We start from the raw sequence: 18321 nt of genomic DNA on the forward strand, positions 1-18321 counted from the left end.
AAACCAATATACAAAAATCTGTTACATTTCTATACACTAACAATGGATGTTCAGGAAGAGAAATTAAGAAAACAAAACCATTTTTAATTACATCAAAAAGAATAAGACACCTAAGAATAACTTTGACTAAGGAGGTGAAAGATCCGTACACTGAAATCTATAAGATGTTGATAAAAGACAGCGAAAAGTACACAAATGTAAAGGTATTCTGTGCTCATGGATCGGACAAATTTGTATTGTTAAAATGTTCATACTTCCTAAAGCAATCTATGAATTCAATGCAATCTTTACTAAAATTCCAAAGGCATGTTTCCAAGAAAATAGAACAAATGATCCTAAAGTGTGTATGGAACCACAAAACACTCCAAACAGCCAACACAATCTTTAAAAGGAACAAAGCTGGAGACCTCATGCTTCCTGATTTCAAACTATATTACAAAGCTAGAATAACCAACAGAGTAGCCAAAATAATCATTTAAAAATGTACAACAGACCAAGTAATGTCACTCATAAAAGGCTCCAATTACACTCATTTGATGTGGATAAAGCCCCAAACCCTTACATTCATCTGTAAGGCACGCATAGCCTGGCCTTGTGACTGGGTGGCCTTCCCCTCCTATCGTGCACTTGGTCACACTGACCTCCTCAGGCTGTGCACACCAGCCTACCACGGATTTTTGCTTTCGGCATTCTCTCTACCTGAACTTCCTCCAGGTCTTTGTTCAAATGCTACTTTATCAGAGATTTTCTCTGTTCCATACTTAGAACCCCCAAGCCAGTGCCATCTGCTCCCTTTTTTGCTTGATTTATTTCATAGCTCTTATTACTAGATGACTTAATACCTAGTTTCATACGTCTTTATTTGTTGTGTATATCCCTTATAGAATGTCTGCCCCATGAGGGCAGGGACTTAACTGTTTTCACTACAATATCCCCAGTGCTGTTAGCAGTGTCCAGGCTACAGAAAGCATTCACTAAACGCTGTTGAACAAATGGCAGAATTAATGATTTTATGTTTTAATTACATTTTATTTACTTCCCAAACTATGTTATCATATAGAGAGTTTTTATTATAAAATGTGCTTCATGTTCTCTCCCCCCTAAACCAGTCAGAGAATACATTATAAATTAATAGGCTTTTGGGAATATTATATCCAAATGATGTTAACATTTCATTGGAGGGCCAAAAAAGCATAAAAATAATGGCAGGATTTAACATTTATTAAATCCTTAGGGAATTCTATTTAACTTTTACAATATACCCTATAATTTAGGCATTTGTTATCAATTCTATTTCAAACATGAAAAGGCAAAAAAAAAAGAAAAGAAAAAAAGAAGTAATTTATCTAAGATACTGTAGTCAGTAAATAGAAGAGCTGAATTCAAACCTAAGTAGAACCTGTGATCTTAATGCTCCTCCAGACTCCCTGAGTATGGCATCTAAATCTGTAAAGAATAGTTTGCTTGTACTTATGTAAGATTAAATGCCTGATATTAACTTCTGCATACTAGAAAGAAAACTGTACAGAGAGTTAAAAGATGTGAGGCTAAATACCGAAGAGCTATGTGACTTTAGATAGTTGATTAACCATTCTGAACTTCAGTCTTTCAGCCTCGAACTGAGTTGCAGAGGTAAAAAAATTAAATAAGATAATGTATGAGCAAAAAGTATTTTACAAAGTAATTTAATTCTTAAATAATCTGTACTAATGCATGTGCCCTGGATATGAGCTCTCTAAAATTTATGGCCAATTACTTTAAAAGTTTGGTTTAAATTATACACAAATTAAGAATTCTAGCTATTTATCTGGTATCTTGTGAGAACCCAAGGTGCTCATTAAATAGCAAAAATCACCCAAATGGCTCTTGAGCTGACTATACTGAAAGCATGGATAATAAATGCCAACATCATGATGTACCTGCTCTCTCCTTTCAGGTGGATGGCTCATACTCTTCGCCATGATGCTGCGGGGGGCGGCGGCCTGCCCTGCGTCATGCGCAGTGTGCGCCCGAGATGTCACCCTCTGTCACCAGCTAACCTATATAGTAGGTAATTAAACCAGTAACTCTTAAAAAAACCTGTTAAGTGTATCTGGCAAATCCGTTGCCATGGCTTTCATCACACTGAGTGCTCTCTGGGCTCAGCCTGAAAAGGTAAATTTTTAAAGAGCAAGCCTTTGACAGTGACTCAAGACTGATACTATTATTTAATTTTTCCTTTCCATGGTGGTCTCAACCAAAACTCTGTTAAGAACTGCAGAGGCAACTGATTTATTTTGGTATTACAAAAGAATACTACCATTTCATGCAGCTACACACTTTTTTCTAAGAAAAAAAAAAAGCAAACCATAATTATATTTTTGTCCATATTTTGTGCAGGTTTGAACCCTGCCACTGGCTAGAAAAAAATATCAATGAATCAGAAACCTGAACTACAATTGTTCAGCATTAGTAAGATTAAGTGATGTGCCAGCAAAACAGATTATTATCAAAGTGCATCTAATTTTGAAAGTCTAGTCTTTTTTTATTGGTGGTAAATGAGCTGTAGAAATGCTAACAAGATACACTGCCTGTATTCATTACATATTGCTTGCTTAAGTCAACAATTTAATAAGACACCTTATTAACAAATTTGAGGAGAATGTGATTTACATCCTGATATCCAAGACGAGATAAACAAGTTATAAGCTCTGCCAATGGGAAGTTTTCAGAAACAAATCTGAGTTAAGATGGAGTGAAAAAAGCTGATTTTTTTTCATTTCTAAAATCCTATGACTCTATGAGAATTAAGAGATAGAAGTTATCGTCATCCCTGACAGGAGAGAGACAGTTCAAGGCTAGTTGGTTGTACACTGTTTCCAATTAGTATTGAAAACACTTAAACACTAAACTCCTACTCTCAGATAGATTTCCTGACTTCACTGCCCCCCCCCGCCCCCAAATCGGAGATAGCTGACGTTGGTAAGAAACAAATACTGCCCATCTGCATTGCCGCACCTCTCTTCCTTCTCACTTCACATTCGTGAAGTTAAATTTCATGAACACAGAGCAGTAAATGGATGACTTGTGAGTGGAGCGTCTGTCTAGTCCTAGACAAGAAGTAATTGACAGAATCAATAGCCTGCTCCCTCAGACTCGACAAATCCCTAGAGAAGTGGGGATCCATAAAAACGAAACTCCCTCAACCCATATCAAAAACGATACTGAGAGAAACAAAATGCTAAACTGGCCAGAATTAATAGAATTCAAATAATCAGTGATAAATACTATAAAGATAAAAAAAAAAAAACCCATGACTTAAGCGTGCAGGTGCTGTAGAGATGGGAACAATTCTTCCAAAAGAAGGCACTGTGAAAATCTTTTGTTTTTTTTACATTTTTTAGCTCTTTGTTTCAGCAATGCAGTCTGAATTTCATAAGGGAATTGCGATTTGCTTCCCCCATGGTTGATTGTTCTAATATCACCTGTAGACCTCCCAGGGACAATGGTCTCTTCCATCTTTATGACACTGTCATTTGCAGTCAAAACAATTTTAGCATGATAAAGATGTGTTACAATAACTCCTGATTATAATACATCTTTATTGAGTTAAAACGTTTTGATTTCTAATGACAGAGCAGTGATGGCTCTGAGGTGATTATGGTGAAGGGATTTAACAGTTGGAAGCCCTGAGTACCACCTGCCATCTCATGATATACTTCATTGGAGGGAACAGATATTAGAGAGGAGGCCAAGATGGCCCAGACTATAATGAGAACCCCACTGACAGATCCTCAGGTCGTCTGGAGAGAATATGGATCCTTACCAAGTGGCCAAGTTTTAGCCTGGAGCTAAAAAGCAGAAACCGACACTCATCCCACGCCTCCCACCCAACCTCTACCTTTAAGTTTGAAAGAAAAGGTGACTGCCTTCACAGCATCCACGTACTCTGATCATGGGAAACAGGTTAGGAAGCTCAGACCCAGGCTTAGCTCTGGGGGGAATCTGTTTGGGGCCGGCAGGGCTGGCGCAGGTCACTACATGGCCTCACAGAGAAGAAGCCTGTAAAGCCACCTTCAGAACACATCTGTGGTGATAATTCTAAACAGAGAATTAACTTTGACACTGAAAGGAACAGATGGGTTTATGTTTCTCAAATAAACATGTCACAGAAACAAAGAATATAAAAATCCATCAGTCTGATAAAGAGCCAGCTTCCCTCTAACCTGAGAAATCAGGGAATTATTTTGATTTTGTTTATTGTTCGTACCCAGGTGATGATTGCTTAGAGGGGATCAGTTGTTTTGGCTCTCCACGGTGCTCCCCTCTCACTTGTGTGTGTCTTGTTTCTGGTCTGTGCTTTTCTTTCCCACAGCAGCCCCTGTGACCACGAGGGTTTTGATCATCACTGATGGATACCTCTCCACCATAGAGAGCACAAATCTGTCCCTCCTGTTTAATCTTGCCTTGCTCTCCTTGAGCAGAAATGGCATCGAGGATGTCCGGGAAGATGCCCTGCACGGACTCTCGACGTTGCGGACGCTGTTACTGGAGCACAACCGCATATCCAGCTCTTCGCTCACCGATCACACCTTCAGCAGGCTTCACAGCCTGCAGGTGCTGGCGCTTAGCAATAACGCGCTTCGCACCCTGCAGGGGTCCTGGTTCCGAAACACCCAGGGCCTGACCCGGCTCCAACTGGATGGGAATCAGATCACTAATCTGACAGACAGTTCTTTTGGAGGCACAAAGCTCCACAGTCTCAGGCATCTGGATTTATCTAACAATTTTATTTCCTACATTGGGAAAGATGCCTTCCAGCCCCTGCCTCAACTACAGGAAGTGGACCTTTCTAGAAATAGGTTGGCCCACATGCCAGATGTTTTCACTCCATTGAAGCAGTTGATCCTTCTGAGTTTAGATAAGAACCAGTGGAGCTGCTCTTGTGATCTCTACCCGCTTGCCCGGTTTTTAAGAAACTACGTTAAGTCTTCCGCTCGTATGCTCCGGAATGCCAAGGACCTAAATTGTCAGCTGTCCGCCACAGCAGAGGCCACTGCAAAGAGTATGCTAAAGCTGTCTGAGAACAACTGTGATTCCAAGGTTTCCAACTTGACTCTGGTTCTAAAGGACAGAAGTTCCCTCCTCCCAGGGCAGGATGTGGCCCTACTGACTGTTCTTGGCTTTGCAGGTATGCCACAGAGAGGTGTGTCCAACTCTTCTGCATATTCTTAAAATACATGAAGTGATGCTAATCCCAGGCAATTGGGGAAATTTTCCAGGGCTTTGGAAGGAAGACGTTGTCAGTATATGTGTGAGGAAAGTGACTAATCTGGCACAGGTTGTTAGAATTTTTTGTGGCAGAGAAGCTAACAGAGGAAAGGGGCTCGGACCAGAATTCAAGAGCTCTAGTCTTGGTTATAACTACTGCTGTAATCCTGAGTCTATCACCTTGCTATTTAGACTTCAGTTTTCTTGTCTGTACTGTGGGGATAGTGTCTATATTTCATCAATCATCCATCTGCTATGGACTACTGGTTCATTCATTAAAACGCTAGGAAATGGGGATTAAAAAGTGATGAGACGTGGTCTCTTTCCTCAAGACACTGACATACATCTGTGTGCCTCCCCGTGGAATAGTAAGAATCAGTGGGCTTAACCACATGCACGAGGACGTGCTGTTATAACGATCACATGCAATCCCACTCTATAGAGGTTGTACGGCACAATGATTAAGTGCATGAGCTCTGCAACTAGATGACCCAGGTTTGAATCCTGGCTCTTCTCTTACTTGCTATGTGACCATGGGCACGTTATTTAGCCTCTCTGTTCCTTGCTTTCCTCCTATTTGAGGGTTCTGAATTCTTGTAAGATTTGTTTGTCTAACTCATTCTTAAACTTGGCCCCTACCTCCCCAGATGGACTAAGGAGAAGATAATGTTCAACTCTTTTATTTCTCTAGGGTAGTTGAAGCATTTCTTTAGCTATGCATCAGCTATTATTTCCTCTCACTGGATGAATGATATAAAGTGGTACTTAGTGTCATTAGGCAAAGACCAAATATACATGAGATTTCTTGAGTCATCTCTCTGGATGTGTGTTTTCCCCCTATGCTTGTAGTGCCTGGTGAAATCCTTAGCACCTGTGGGTAACCATGGTGAGGAGAGGTGGCTGGGGTGGGGTGGGGTGGAAGTTGGTGCCTCAAAGCTAGAAGATCAGAGGTTTGCAAATGATATCCAGGGTTAAAATGAAGGATTTTTGAATATGTGCTATATATAATTATTCTATAGCAGGTTTCCAGTGAAATCTGAACATCATATTTTTAACTTCTTCTGACAGTTACACTTTTAACCAGAATAGATGGAAACCAGCGTCAGGTCTAAACAATGGAACTGCTATCAGCGGTAATCAAACTCAGTTGGAAATAAATTTAAATTTTCTTGGAAAGATAAATTGTTTTAAAAACTGTGTAACTATGTCAGTAATTATATGTGTTAGAAAATAATTCACCATAAAAGACAAAAGCAATAGGGCAGGGAGTTTTACCCTAAATATTCTAGAATACTAGAGCTCAAAGATTAGTTCTAGGGAATAATTAATAGGTATTTCAATAAGAACATACACAGATGCACATATAAGCAAAATGTTTTGGATCTCAAACAGATTTGGGTAATGCTGGATTACACAAAGTGAAATAGGCTTCTTTACTGGAGTATTTTCCTCATTGCCTTTCATTTTCTAATGAGCATTATCAGCCCCAAAGAGGAAGACACAATGTGGAGCACTTCTCAAATTCACTTAACCATTAACTATTTTTTCACAGAGGATTTCATTACATTAGTGTTTTGTAGGGCATCATTTTGGAAATATTACAATAGAGTAATTTTCATTATATTCTAAGTGTTTTTATATCTATTTTTGGAAAAGATTTTACTAACAATTTAGTGTAGAGATGGATATAAATTCTGGAAGATTCAAGGGTTTTGTCAAAATAATAGAAAGCTTATAATAGGAAGCATGGGTAAATTCTTATGTTATGCCTACACACATGTTAAGTGTTAATGTGTGAAAGCATCATGATGCATCTTTCATTGAGTAATTGTTACAGATGCTGTTTTGAGAAGGTATTTGTCTTAAAAAAAAAACCTCTGACTTTATACAATTTATTCTATTAAGATTCTACTCCTTCTAATGTAAAACTATAGTCAGTAATCTATACCCGTAGATTGCGGGGTAAAAAATTTAGAACTATAATTTGACCTCTGATTCCCTTTCCTTCTTTGGCTAGAGTAAATCATTATAATTCCAGAGAATATAAATAATCATATTCAGTGAATTTAAAACTAATAAGTGGTTATTTGGCACCAGACGCTAACATCTTAACACTTCCTACTCTGTGAACTGGTGGATGAAAAGAGAAAGATTTCATGAAGCTCTAACATTTCCAATGAGAACTTACTAAATTAGCTTTTTGTTGTTGTTTTTCCAACTCAGAAAGATTGTTAGAACAACTTCTTAAAAATAGCAACAATGCCCATGGCAATGAAAATTCAACCATCTCCTTAATAGCATGTTCAGCCTGCCTACAAGCTTCATTTGCTGCTTTTTGCTCCCTGCACTAATAGGAAGTGACCATACCTGAGTGGTGATGTGATACAGACATACTTCTAGCATCAACGGCAGGAGAGTGAGTGGTTCCTTGCTATTTATTTATTTATTTTTTCACGCATGCAAAAGCAAAGGGCTTTATTACGAATTTAGGCCCGGCCAGACTAAACTTGGGCTCACAGACTTACTGGATCCACGTGGAGTGAGCCCTGAACAAAGGCGGGGTAGGGCTTTTATGAGCTTGGGAAGGGGGAGTTACAGGAAATTGTGACATAGGTACAGTGATCCAATCATTATTATACAATATTATTGACAGCAGGTTTAACCATTCACATTGCCCAGAGTATTTGTTACTTTTGGCGGGACCCAATCACAACATTTAGAGTATTGACCAATCACAGAGTGGGCCCAGGACCCTCAGGTAGGGCGTGACTAGTCTTAGCCTCCATCTTTAGGCCTGCCCTTAGAATGTTACAAGGGTGGTCCCTCTTGCCTTGGGCAATATGTGCCCTTCTATTGTTTCATGGAGTCAGTTTCAGACCTGCATCCTTACATTCCCCCCTCTGTCTTGTAACTGACCCAATCCTGGGTCAGCTATGCTACCATTGTTCTGGTTTAAGGCTACATGTTCCTAAGACCATTAACAGAATAGTATTTACATACTCTGACAAATGTTGTGAACCACAGCTAGACTATCCTGTAGAAGTAACATTGTTCCCCTAAAGCCTAGCATAGTCCTCTTTGGTGTAAGGGGAATTTTTACCCTATAAAGGGCAAAGGGAAGGAGAGTTTAGCCAATTTCTGCCAGTCTCCATGGTTAATTTGGTAAGGGTCTCTTTTAGAGTTTTTAATATCTGGTATTGCCTGGTTTACAAAAGTAAGAATGACAGCCAATTTGTTCAGGATCCTTGGGTGTATAAGTGCAATACGCCTTTATGATTAACCATAGCCAAATTGGTGGGCCATCTAGTGGCCACTCGAAGACCCCCCATTAGAGTCTGGTGGTAGAGGCCTAGGCCCTCCTTACCTTTTGCCTAGTTGAAATCCCATGCCCAGATCTGAGGCAATTAATACCAACAGAACATCCTATCAGGAACTTTTGCTATTTCCCCAGCTTTCTGGGGCAACATTTGCCAGTCCGATGGCAAAGAGACAGGACAGTTTATTTTACTGGACTGATGATTCCTCAGGCTTCTGCCGTGCTAGACCAGCCAGCTTCCGGGGTGTGGCTGGAGCAGGGCTGGAGATCCCTGGAGTCAAGAGTCTTTTGGATGATCAGTTCAAGCTGATCAACTGGATCTGGATCACCTCACCAGGTTGAGGGTTTTTTTTGAGCCGGTCCACTTAACTCCAGAGAGATCCCTGAGACTTTAATAGGGGCTGGACTTGTTGTTTAGTTGCGTATCTGTGAATTCCACCTTTAAGTCTTTGGTGTGACTCCCATTTTAAATATCATCCTCACAGACTGACAAATCTGAGATCCATTAAAAAAGGCACTCAGAACTAGAATTACATTTACAGTAGTGCATTGCTGATAATAGAGGTTTTTGAGGTTCCTTGCTATTTAGACACAATTAGAGGAGAAACTTTACACTATAATCAGATTCTACCTACTCTCATTTCAATGGATGATGCACATGTTTAAGAAAATTTAGGTCTTTATTTCCTTTATTATTTGATTTAGTACCTGCATCAGCCATTACAAGGTATTCTCTTAATGATTTTACTTTTTAGACTTTTTATCCTCCCCCCACTCCCAACCATTGAGTCTTCTAAATAATAGAAGCAGCAATCATAACCATAAACCACAATGACAATTCACTGAACCTCACTGTAATCAAAGCACTGTATATCACCTCACTTAATTTCTGAGTGGTAGTAATCATCCCTGTTTGATAGAGGTGGAAAATTTAGGCTCAGATAGGTTAGAAAACTTGCCCCAGAAAGGGTACCTGGGTGGCTCAGTCAGTTTAGCATCTGACTCTTGGTTTCTCTTCAGGTCATGATCTCATGGTTCATGAGTTTGAGTCCTGCATCAGGCTCTGTGCTGACAGTGTGGAGCCTGTTTGGGATTCTGTCTTTCTCCCTCTCTCTGCTTCTTTCTCTCTTTCTCAAAATAAATAATCTTTTTTTTTTCAAGAAAACTTGCCCAAAGAAGTGTCAGAACAAAGCTTTGAATCCTGAGTTTTCTTACCCCATGTAAGAGATAAAGAGTGTTTCTGAAATTTTGTATTTTCATATGTTTTTAATATTTTAAGGCCAAAATTGTTGTTTAGAATAACCCTGGCTCTAGGATCTGGCAATAAAAATGTTCTGATCTAAGTTCTGCTACTACTTTTAACAGCTGTTGACTCTTCAATAGATATTAAATTATTTCAAACTGTGACAGCACTAAGAATATACTGTTATCCACTAAATTAAAATGAGCCTTATAAGACCTCAAGAGGGGCATCTGGGTGGCTCAGATGGTTAAGTGTCTGGCTCTGGCTCAGGTCATGATCTCACGGTTCATGGGTTCGAGCCCCGCGTCGGGCTCTGTGCTGACAGCTAGCTCAGAGCCTGGAGCCTGCTTCAGATTCTGTGTCTCTCTCTCTCTATCTGACCCTCCCCTGCTTGCGCTGTCTCTGTCTTTCAAAAATAAATAAAAAACATTAAAAAAAAAAAAAAAGACCTCATGATCTAGTAAACTGTCCAAAGGTTGAAGGTTTATATCAGGGGCTGCTCTTCTCTTTGGTTAATTTTCATATTTAACAGAACATGGAAGTGACCATGGCTGACACTTTCCCTTTTCTTTCACATTCAGAAAGTACTATCCCGTTTTCATTAAACTTGCTTTCAGTGGAAGGAACCAGGCATGGTGCCGTCAGTTGAAAGGTCTAAAATGCTGACATCATCTCTTTCACTGTGCTCATTCCAGAGTCAGAAAACTGAGTTCTCTAGGGGAAATGACTTGCCTGAGGTCACACAGCAATTTATGATCAGAGCTGGACTCAGAGGACAGAGCTCCTAGCTCAGCTGATACTGATGTCTTCCGGATCACCATTTGTAAGATTAGACCACTCAGTGCATTTCATTATTAGAACTCATAAACAGAATCCATTCTATTTATTTAAGAATATTCAATAAACATTTTTGGAATGCCTGTGCTAGAGTTGAGGGTACAGGAGATACAATGGTGAACAAGACTGAAAAGGTCCATTTCCTCATAGTGCTTAATTCTAGCAGAGGAGTACAGACAGTGAACAAGCAAGCAAGTGAACCCAATAATTTTATACTGTTATAAGTGCTGAGAAAAAGGAAATAAATCACTGTCACAGAGAGGGAGTTGGGTATAACTCAGAGACTTTGGTTTGAACATCCAGGTGGTTGAGCATGCCATTTGTCAAGATAGGAAACAGAGAAGTTGAAAGAGGTTAGACACTGCATGTGAGTTTGAGAAACAATGCCTTTTACAATTTTACTCAGAGAATAACCTATATGTACATAGAACATGAAAGGAGAGTACCAGACAGTCTGAGATTAGATGCCAGTCATTTTATTGTGGGAGTTCATAGAAGGGACTGATCTTTACAAGATGGAAAAAAACAGCAAATGTATTGAGAAATTTAGAGGTATCGATTTAATTTTTAAAAGATAAATTTCAAATAAGCAGAGATAGAAAATATTGCAGGCATCACTAAGGGTGATGCTCAGAAGTACTTTAACTCAGAAGGCTCAGAAGAGAATTGAAGAGTCTGAAACCCAGTGTTTAATAACACAAAAGGCAAGGGAGGCAGGTTATGGCCAGATCGCAGGGAGTCTTGGATGCCAAGAGTTTGGCCTTTATGCTAATAGGAAGCCAATGACTTTTACGGAGGTAGGGGTGAATCTTTAGGGATGATGAAAATATGGCAATAGGAGGAAGTTAGAGTTTGTGGGAATTTCCAGGTATGGACTAAATATAGTCTATTTTTATTCACTATGGGATTAAGAAATAGGAAATTTGGTGTCCTATACATAGAAAAAGAATTTCAATTCAAGAATTGTTTTATATTGAATGAATCTCAGTCCATGAAAATCCCTCTTTTTTTTCTACCAGAGAGATTCCAGATGACATTTTTCTTATAATTTTTAAATGTTTTTTTATTTTTAATTTTTATTTTAATTTTTGAGAGACACAGAGAGACAGTGCGAGCAGGGGAGGGTCAGAGAGAGAAGGACATACAGAATCTGAAGCAGGCTCCAGGCTCTGAGCTAGCTTTCAGCACAGAGATTGACACGGGGTTTGAACCACGAACCATGAGATCATGACCTGAGCAGAAGCTGGACACTTAACCGACTGAGCCACCCAGGTGTGCCTTTTTTTCTTATAATTTTTAAAAGAGACAAAGATCCAAATTAACAAAAAGAACTATGTTGAATAAATAGCCTCTGTCTGGACTGATATTTTTCTTCATGCTGATCGACTGCCCACCCATTCTGATGCCCTTTAAACCATTAACCTTGATATTTGTGGATTTCACATTTGGTGATTTATATGTTTCTTCCTATGATGTTATCTTTTAATGGTCTCTCTATTTGTCACAGGAGCTGTTGGTCTCACTTGCCTAGGTTTAGTTGTATTTAACTGGAAACTCCAACAAGGCAAAGCAAATGAACACACATCAGAAAACCTTTGTTGCAGAACCTTCGATGAATCCCTGTGTGCTCATGAGGCAAGAAATTACCACACTAAGGGATACTGTAACTGCCACTTAACTCAGGAAAACGAGATAAAGGTCATGTCCATTGTGGGGTCCAGAAAGGAAACGCCGCTTTTACAGGAAAACAGGCATCAAGCAGCACTGGCCTCTGAGTCCACAGCCCTTGACGGATCATTTAGAAACCTGAAAGGGAGAGACCGTGGGGCAGACAGCACTTTCTTCTGCTTTGGTGGCAGATTGCCGCAGTCAGGATGTTCCCAGCCTCCAGGGACTGTGGCAGCTTTTAATGAAGCAAGCTTACTTACAAGATACTGTCCAAAGAGAGTTAAAAAGCTAAGGAATCACGAGCCTGGGGAAGTCCAACCTCAAAGTCTGCCACAGCATGTAACAAGAACAATAGGTGAGTTGTCTTGTTTTAGAAAATATCACTCTGTTTAAGTTCCTCTGAAAGAGGTAATCACCTTTCACTTTCTCAACAGCGGAATGCCGTAAAAGTCACTGTGTAGCACCAGTCCATCCTTCTTCTAAAGATACTGGACCCCTGTGGGTGTGGTGTGGGTGTGGATTGGTGGATGGGGGTGGCATGTAGACGAAAACCCCCCTCCCTCAGGAGCTGAGAGTAAGTATGTATTGTGCCTTTTGGGAAGTGAATTTTCTGATCCAACACCTAGCAGCCTAACAGTGTTGTTTTTTTTCTAAAGAAAGGAAGCCTTTTAAATAGCGATATGCTGTGAAGATTCACGGGGGCTGAGTACCGGCTTCTATTCCAGCATCCTTCGAACTCTAATGCCAATTCTGCAGTAAGCAACCTTCTCCGAGCATGACATGTTAGAAGAATGAGCCTTCTAATGCTAGTGATTCATTTCAGGAGTGATGTCAAGGCACACGCTTTGCTTGCTGAGCTGTCAGGGATGATAACTTCCCAGTCCAGGGAGAGTCAGGACTTAATTCATTGTCCCATGTTGGGAGCCAAGTGAATCTGGCCATGACATCTACCCACTGTACATGGGCAATGTCAATATTTAGGTGGAGGCAATGAATTAAACGTCTTCCTTTTCCTTCCTGAATAGTAAGGTAATGCTTTCAGGTTCGGCAGTGAAAACTTTGACAGCTTCTCTGTAAAGAGATTCCTTTTATTTGAATTGGTTTACAACAAGCAGAACTTTCTCTCAAATATAAATGGCAGGGGGGCTGCACCAAGAAATTCTCGCCATGAGGAATTGCCCCTAAGGATGGATTTGAGGACAATTGGAAAAGAATGAAACCGTATGTAGTCTCACATGTGGCATAAGGCAGGATGTGAATTTATTCCATTTTATTCCCCAGATTCCAGTTCTTACTGGTTTCTGGGGGTTGATTATTTGACTCAAGAGAGGAATAGCCAAGGAAAGGCAGGGAAGTAAAAAACAAACAAACAGAAAGACCAACAACAAAACATCTGCCCTAGAAACCAGATCAGATTGGCTTTATTTTACAAAGAAATAAGAACTTGAGTTCTTATAGATAGGCAGATAGGTAGATAGATAGATAGATAGATAGATAGATAGATAGATAGATTTCTATATCAATAGAGTCACACGTTAGGCAGATGGTTAGTTTTGTCCAATGCCTTAACTTTTCTGTGGGAAACTCTTATACTGAAGGGAATATTGTCTCTTAACCATTTAAAACCCAGTCCCTTGTTTCACACAGAGAATACATTTGTTTGTCAAATCAATATATTTACTTTTAAGAAAGACTTGAAATTCTGCTACCTGCCAGGCATTGCACTGGAGATGGAGAGGACAGCTATTTGAGGAGAAAACAACTAACGCCACAACAAAAGTCAGTAAGAGGAAATGTCACTCTGATTATGTCTTGGAACTTGGGGACACAGAATCATAGTATTTTAGGAGTAGGGGAGACTTGAGAGTTTAGAAATGATCTAGTCCAATAGTTCCTAATATTTATCTTTGAGTCATAGAACTCTCTTAGACTCTGATAAAGGCTAAAATTATTTCCCTGGAATAATTTTGCACCCACATATAATTCTCATCTAAGTCTTGTCTCTTGATACCCATTGAGTAAATAGCTTCTCGAAAGACACGCAGAAAGTTGAAGTTAAATCTTCAAGTTAGATGCAAGTGTTAAACTTAGTTCACCTCTTCTTTTCTATTGCTGAAAAGACATACTTCTTTCTTCCTCTTGGTAAAAGAATTTCAGAAAACAAGAGACAGTACACTGATAAGATGTAATTTTAAACCTAAGATGTATTGTGGTTAAGAGGATAGAGTTTAGTGTCAGACAGACCTGGGTTAAGTTCTGCCCATATAATTAGTGGACATGTGATGAGGGGAAGCATCTCACCTCTTTAAGCTTATTTCTTCATCTTAAAAGTGATAGGACAATATGACTTGTCCAGTGGATCAGATCTGTGATATTAAAAAAAAATTTTTTTTACATTTATTTGTTTTTGAGAGACAGAGAGAGACAGAGCATGAACGGGGGAAGTGCAAAGAGAGAAAGAGACACAAAACTGGAAGCAAGCTCCAGGCTCTGAGCTAACTGTCAGCACAGAGCCTGATGCTGGGCTTGAACCCACAAATCGTGAGATCATGACCTGAGCTGAAGTCAGACACTCAGCCAACTGAGCCACCCAGGCGCCCCAGATCTGTGAATATTAAATGAGATAATGACAATACAATACTTAGTACAATTCCTGGCTCTTAATGGATGCTTAATTAATAGTAAATATTACTATTACTTTTGTCATTAATATTATTTAACATGTATCATTAATATGTTAACATGTACCATTTAAAACCCACAGAGATTTCTGCGATACAGATGAGGCCATATTCCAAAACACTCATTCATTTAACAAATAATTAACTAATGCTATTCCAAAATACTGATTCATTTAACAAATATTAAATTAATAGTATATTTATATTTTTAAAGATTATTTTTGAGAGAGAGAGGGAGAACACACCTGTGCACATGCACATGGGGGGGGGTGCAGAGAGAAAGATAGAGGGAGACAGAGAATTGCAATCAAGCTCCATGCTGTCAGTGCAGCCTAACTCAGGGCCTGATCTCTACGAACCATGAGATCATGACCTGAGCTGCAATGAAGAGTCAAATGCTTAACCGACTGAGCCTTCAAGGTGCTCCTTAATTAATACCATGTTAAATTATGAGAAATAAGGCAGATATGGTCTCTGCTTTGATGGAGCCAATAGTATCATAACTATTTCTTTTTTGTTGTTGAGGTTATTCTATGTTTGAAACCTGAACACTACTCAATATGGTATCATGTTCTTCCTAATATTTAATTCCAAATGGAAAATTAATGCAGAAAAAAATTATGCTGGCCATTTGAAAAGAGTTTAGCTACTATTCATTTTTAAAGCTGACATAACCAATAACTAATGTAAAGACATACAACTATGAATGTTTTCATTTCTAATTCTGCAACGTTTAAGTCAGCATTGCAATTGATTAAAATGTGGCCATAAAGAGTAGCCTTGTAAACACATTAAACTGCCCAATCCTTTGTGTTTGGTTAAAAATTATGAAATAATCAAGAATTGCCATAATTAAAGGAATAATTTTTGTACCTCTCATAAGGTTTAAGCATCTGTTTGGTTGGCGTAATAAAACTCTGCTCAGTGCTAAATTTCTGCATTTATTGTTCAGCAGATATCAACAGTGACACATTTAGTAGAAGATATGCAACATCCGGCTCAGCCTTGGCAAGAGAAAGTCTTGAAAAGCATTTAACAAATGAATCATGGCAGCCTCCCATAGAAAAAAAAGACAATGGCTTACAACCTCACAGGCAGAGACATTTTATTACAGGCTCATCATCCAAGCTTTGTGAGCCTGACGAACATTGTGAACAAAAGATCGTACAAAAACATAGATCAAAATATCATGATCCTTGTGGACTGTTAAAACAGAGCATGCCTAGATATTTTCAGCCAAACAATTCTCTTATCTGTAAATATGTACCCTGTGATCAATTTCGAGATTATGTGAAAGAAGAGAAGCCAAATCATCAAGAACATTCAAAGTCTAAGAAAGAGCAAATCCAAATTAACAGTGCAATAGAAAAATTCCTTATGAATGAGGACAAAATGGAGTTATCAAGGTTATCATCAAAAATCAAGAAAACATATTCCCCAAAGAGGGTTAGCTTCTGTCATCCTGATTTATTAGAAAAAAATAGTTTGGAGATGTCATCCAAAACATCTCCCCATTGGAAACAGCAGAAAAATCAAAGTAGCCACCTGACCAACTTGGATCTTAGAAAATGTGGTAATCTTCAGGAGGGACATAAGGAAGAAAAATGGCTTGCCGATCCACAGATTCTGAAAAAGAAGAGAACCAATCAAACTGACCTCAAAGGGAAAATTAAAAAACAAAATTCAAGGATAAAACTAAATTTACACCGTTTTAGAAAAGTCAAAGTCCATCCAGAAAAATCCTTGCCAGAACGCCAAAAGAAATGCAAACACATATTGTTACCACCGAATAAATTATCTAAAGCTTCTCAGAAGGAAGCCAGTGTAAACCTTGTGTCCTCTGCAGATTTTCCCCAACAGCCAGAGAGTAACAACCATGTTAGACTCATTGCAAAGAGTGTATCTCTCAAACATGCTCCAAAGCAGACCCCACATTATAAAAAAAATACTAAAAAGACTCCTCTGCTCAGTGCTAATGACTTACCCCTAGTCAACCAGAGCTCTACAGAAGGAAACCATCGCCTTAACGGCCTCATTCCTGCTAGCAGCCCATCAACATCGCCTCAGCCCACATCCATCAAGGCTGAACACAGGCCTTCAAGTTCTCAGTTCTCGACTGCGCGAACGGAAGGTGCAACTCCCCTTGCATTGGAAGTTCCTGGGTATTTACCAGCTACGTGGGAAAATATAGGAGGTGATGTTTTACCACCCTGCAGTACCAGCGGGACTGACCAAGAGGCAACAGAGCTCACCCAGCACATGGAGCAGGACAAACCAAAGACCATTGAGCTAAATCAGTTTTCTTTGTCTCTGGGGAATCAAACACAACTTGTAGGTGTCCACAAAACTGACATCTATGAGAAACAAACTTTAGATCAAAGTCAAACTTTAAAACATGTAGAGCAACACTCAAGTCATAAGCAACTTAGAAATGAAGAAAAAACATTAATGACAAAACCAAAAATATCACATCGAATTGTGGAAAGTTGTATTATGTATGAGGGACATGATGTAAGAAAAAACCTTTTCCAAACAGAAAGTTGTGATTCCTCTCTCATTCCCTCTGAGACAGAAGCCAAGGATGACCTAACATTGATAAAGACAAATTCTATTCCATACCAAAATAGAACAGAGATTCCCAAAGATATCAGTACTTCTCTTGGGACTCAAGCCATTTGGAATCTAACCAATAGTGGCAAAAAAGAAATTGACAGCACACATGCATTGCCAAGAGTTGATGGCACTGAAGCACTAGAGATAAAAACATTAGAAAAAAAAGAGAAGAAAATGCTCAATGAAAGCGAGGCAAATTCTAGTACATTAACTAGGACTTCACAGATGACCTTAAAAGGCAGCAAAAGAGAAATGCACCACACTTGGGAAAATGGAAAAAGTGAAAAACATACGTTGTATGATTCAAGCTCTGTTGAGGCTACTATTACAGCCACGGATTTGAGTATCACATGCTTCCCCGAAACGGAAAATAGACCTTCATGTAGTGAAATTAACAGTAACATGCAAGATTTGGGAGACATTCCAACTATTCAACCAGATAAAGATAACAATGCACATAAAGAAGGTACAGTAAGAATGGAGATACATGAAGTGCTTTCCTCCTTATCAGAGTTAAAAGAAGTTAATTTTGAGACGAAAAGTAAGGTGTCTCTAATTCCTAGAAGAATGACTGAGGCTGAAAACTCTGCTCCAAAACCTATACTGTATCCACCATCTGCTGATTATGTTAATACATCACCTTTAGAGGCAGAACTCAACTAATAATCACTTTCTACTTTTGCTTTCTTGAAAAGGATGAACAAACACCCCCT

At 39.2% G+C, this 18321-nt stretch overlaps 2 protein-coding genes across 4 annotated transcripts in view; one reads left to right on the top strand and one right to left on the bottom strand.

Annotated features, from left to right (window-relative positions):
- The window catches only part of LOC115298812 (serine/threonine-protein kinase TNNI3K-like), a 275419-nt gene that overhangs the window by 60125 nt on the left and 196973 nt on the right, over positions 1–18321 (bottom strand). The gene's annotated exons all lie outside the window — the stretch shown is intronic.
- On the top strand, positions 1963–18271 carry LRRC53 (leucine rich repeat containing 53). Its single transcript, XM_029948769.1, has 4 exons — positions 1963–2050; positions 4355–5170; positions 12154–12669; positions 15951–18271. Exons 1-4 carry the CDS (start codon positions 1963–1965, stop codon positions 18269–18271), a joined length of 3741 nt encoding a protein of 1246 aa, XP_029804629.1.

The sequence above is a fragment of the Suricata suricatta genome, chromosome 8 (genome assembly GCF_006229205.1).
Source record: "Suricata suricatta isolate VVHF042 chromosome 8, meerkat_22Aug2017_6uvM2_HiC, whole genome shotgun sequence".
NCBI lineage: Eukaryota > Metazoa > Chordata > Mammalia > Carnivora > Herpestidae > Suricata > Suricata suricatta.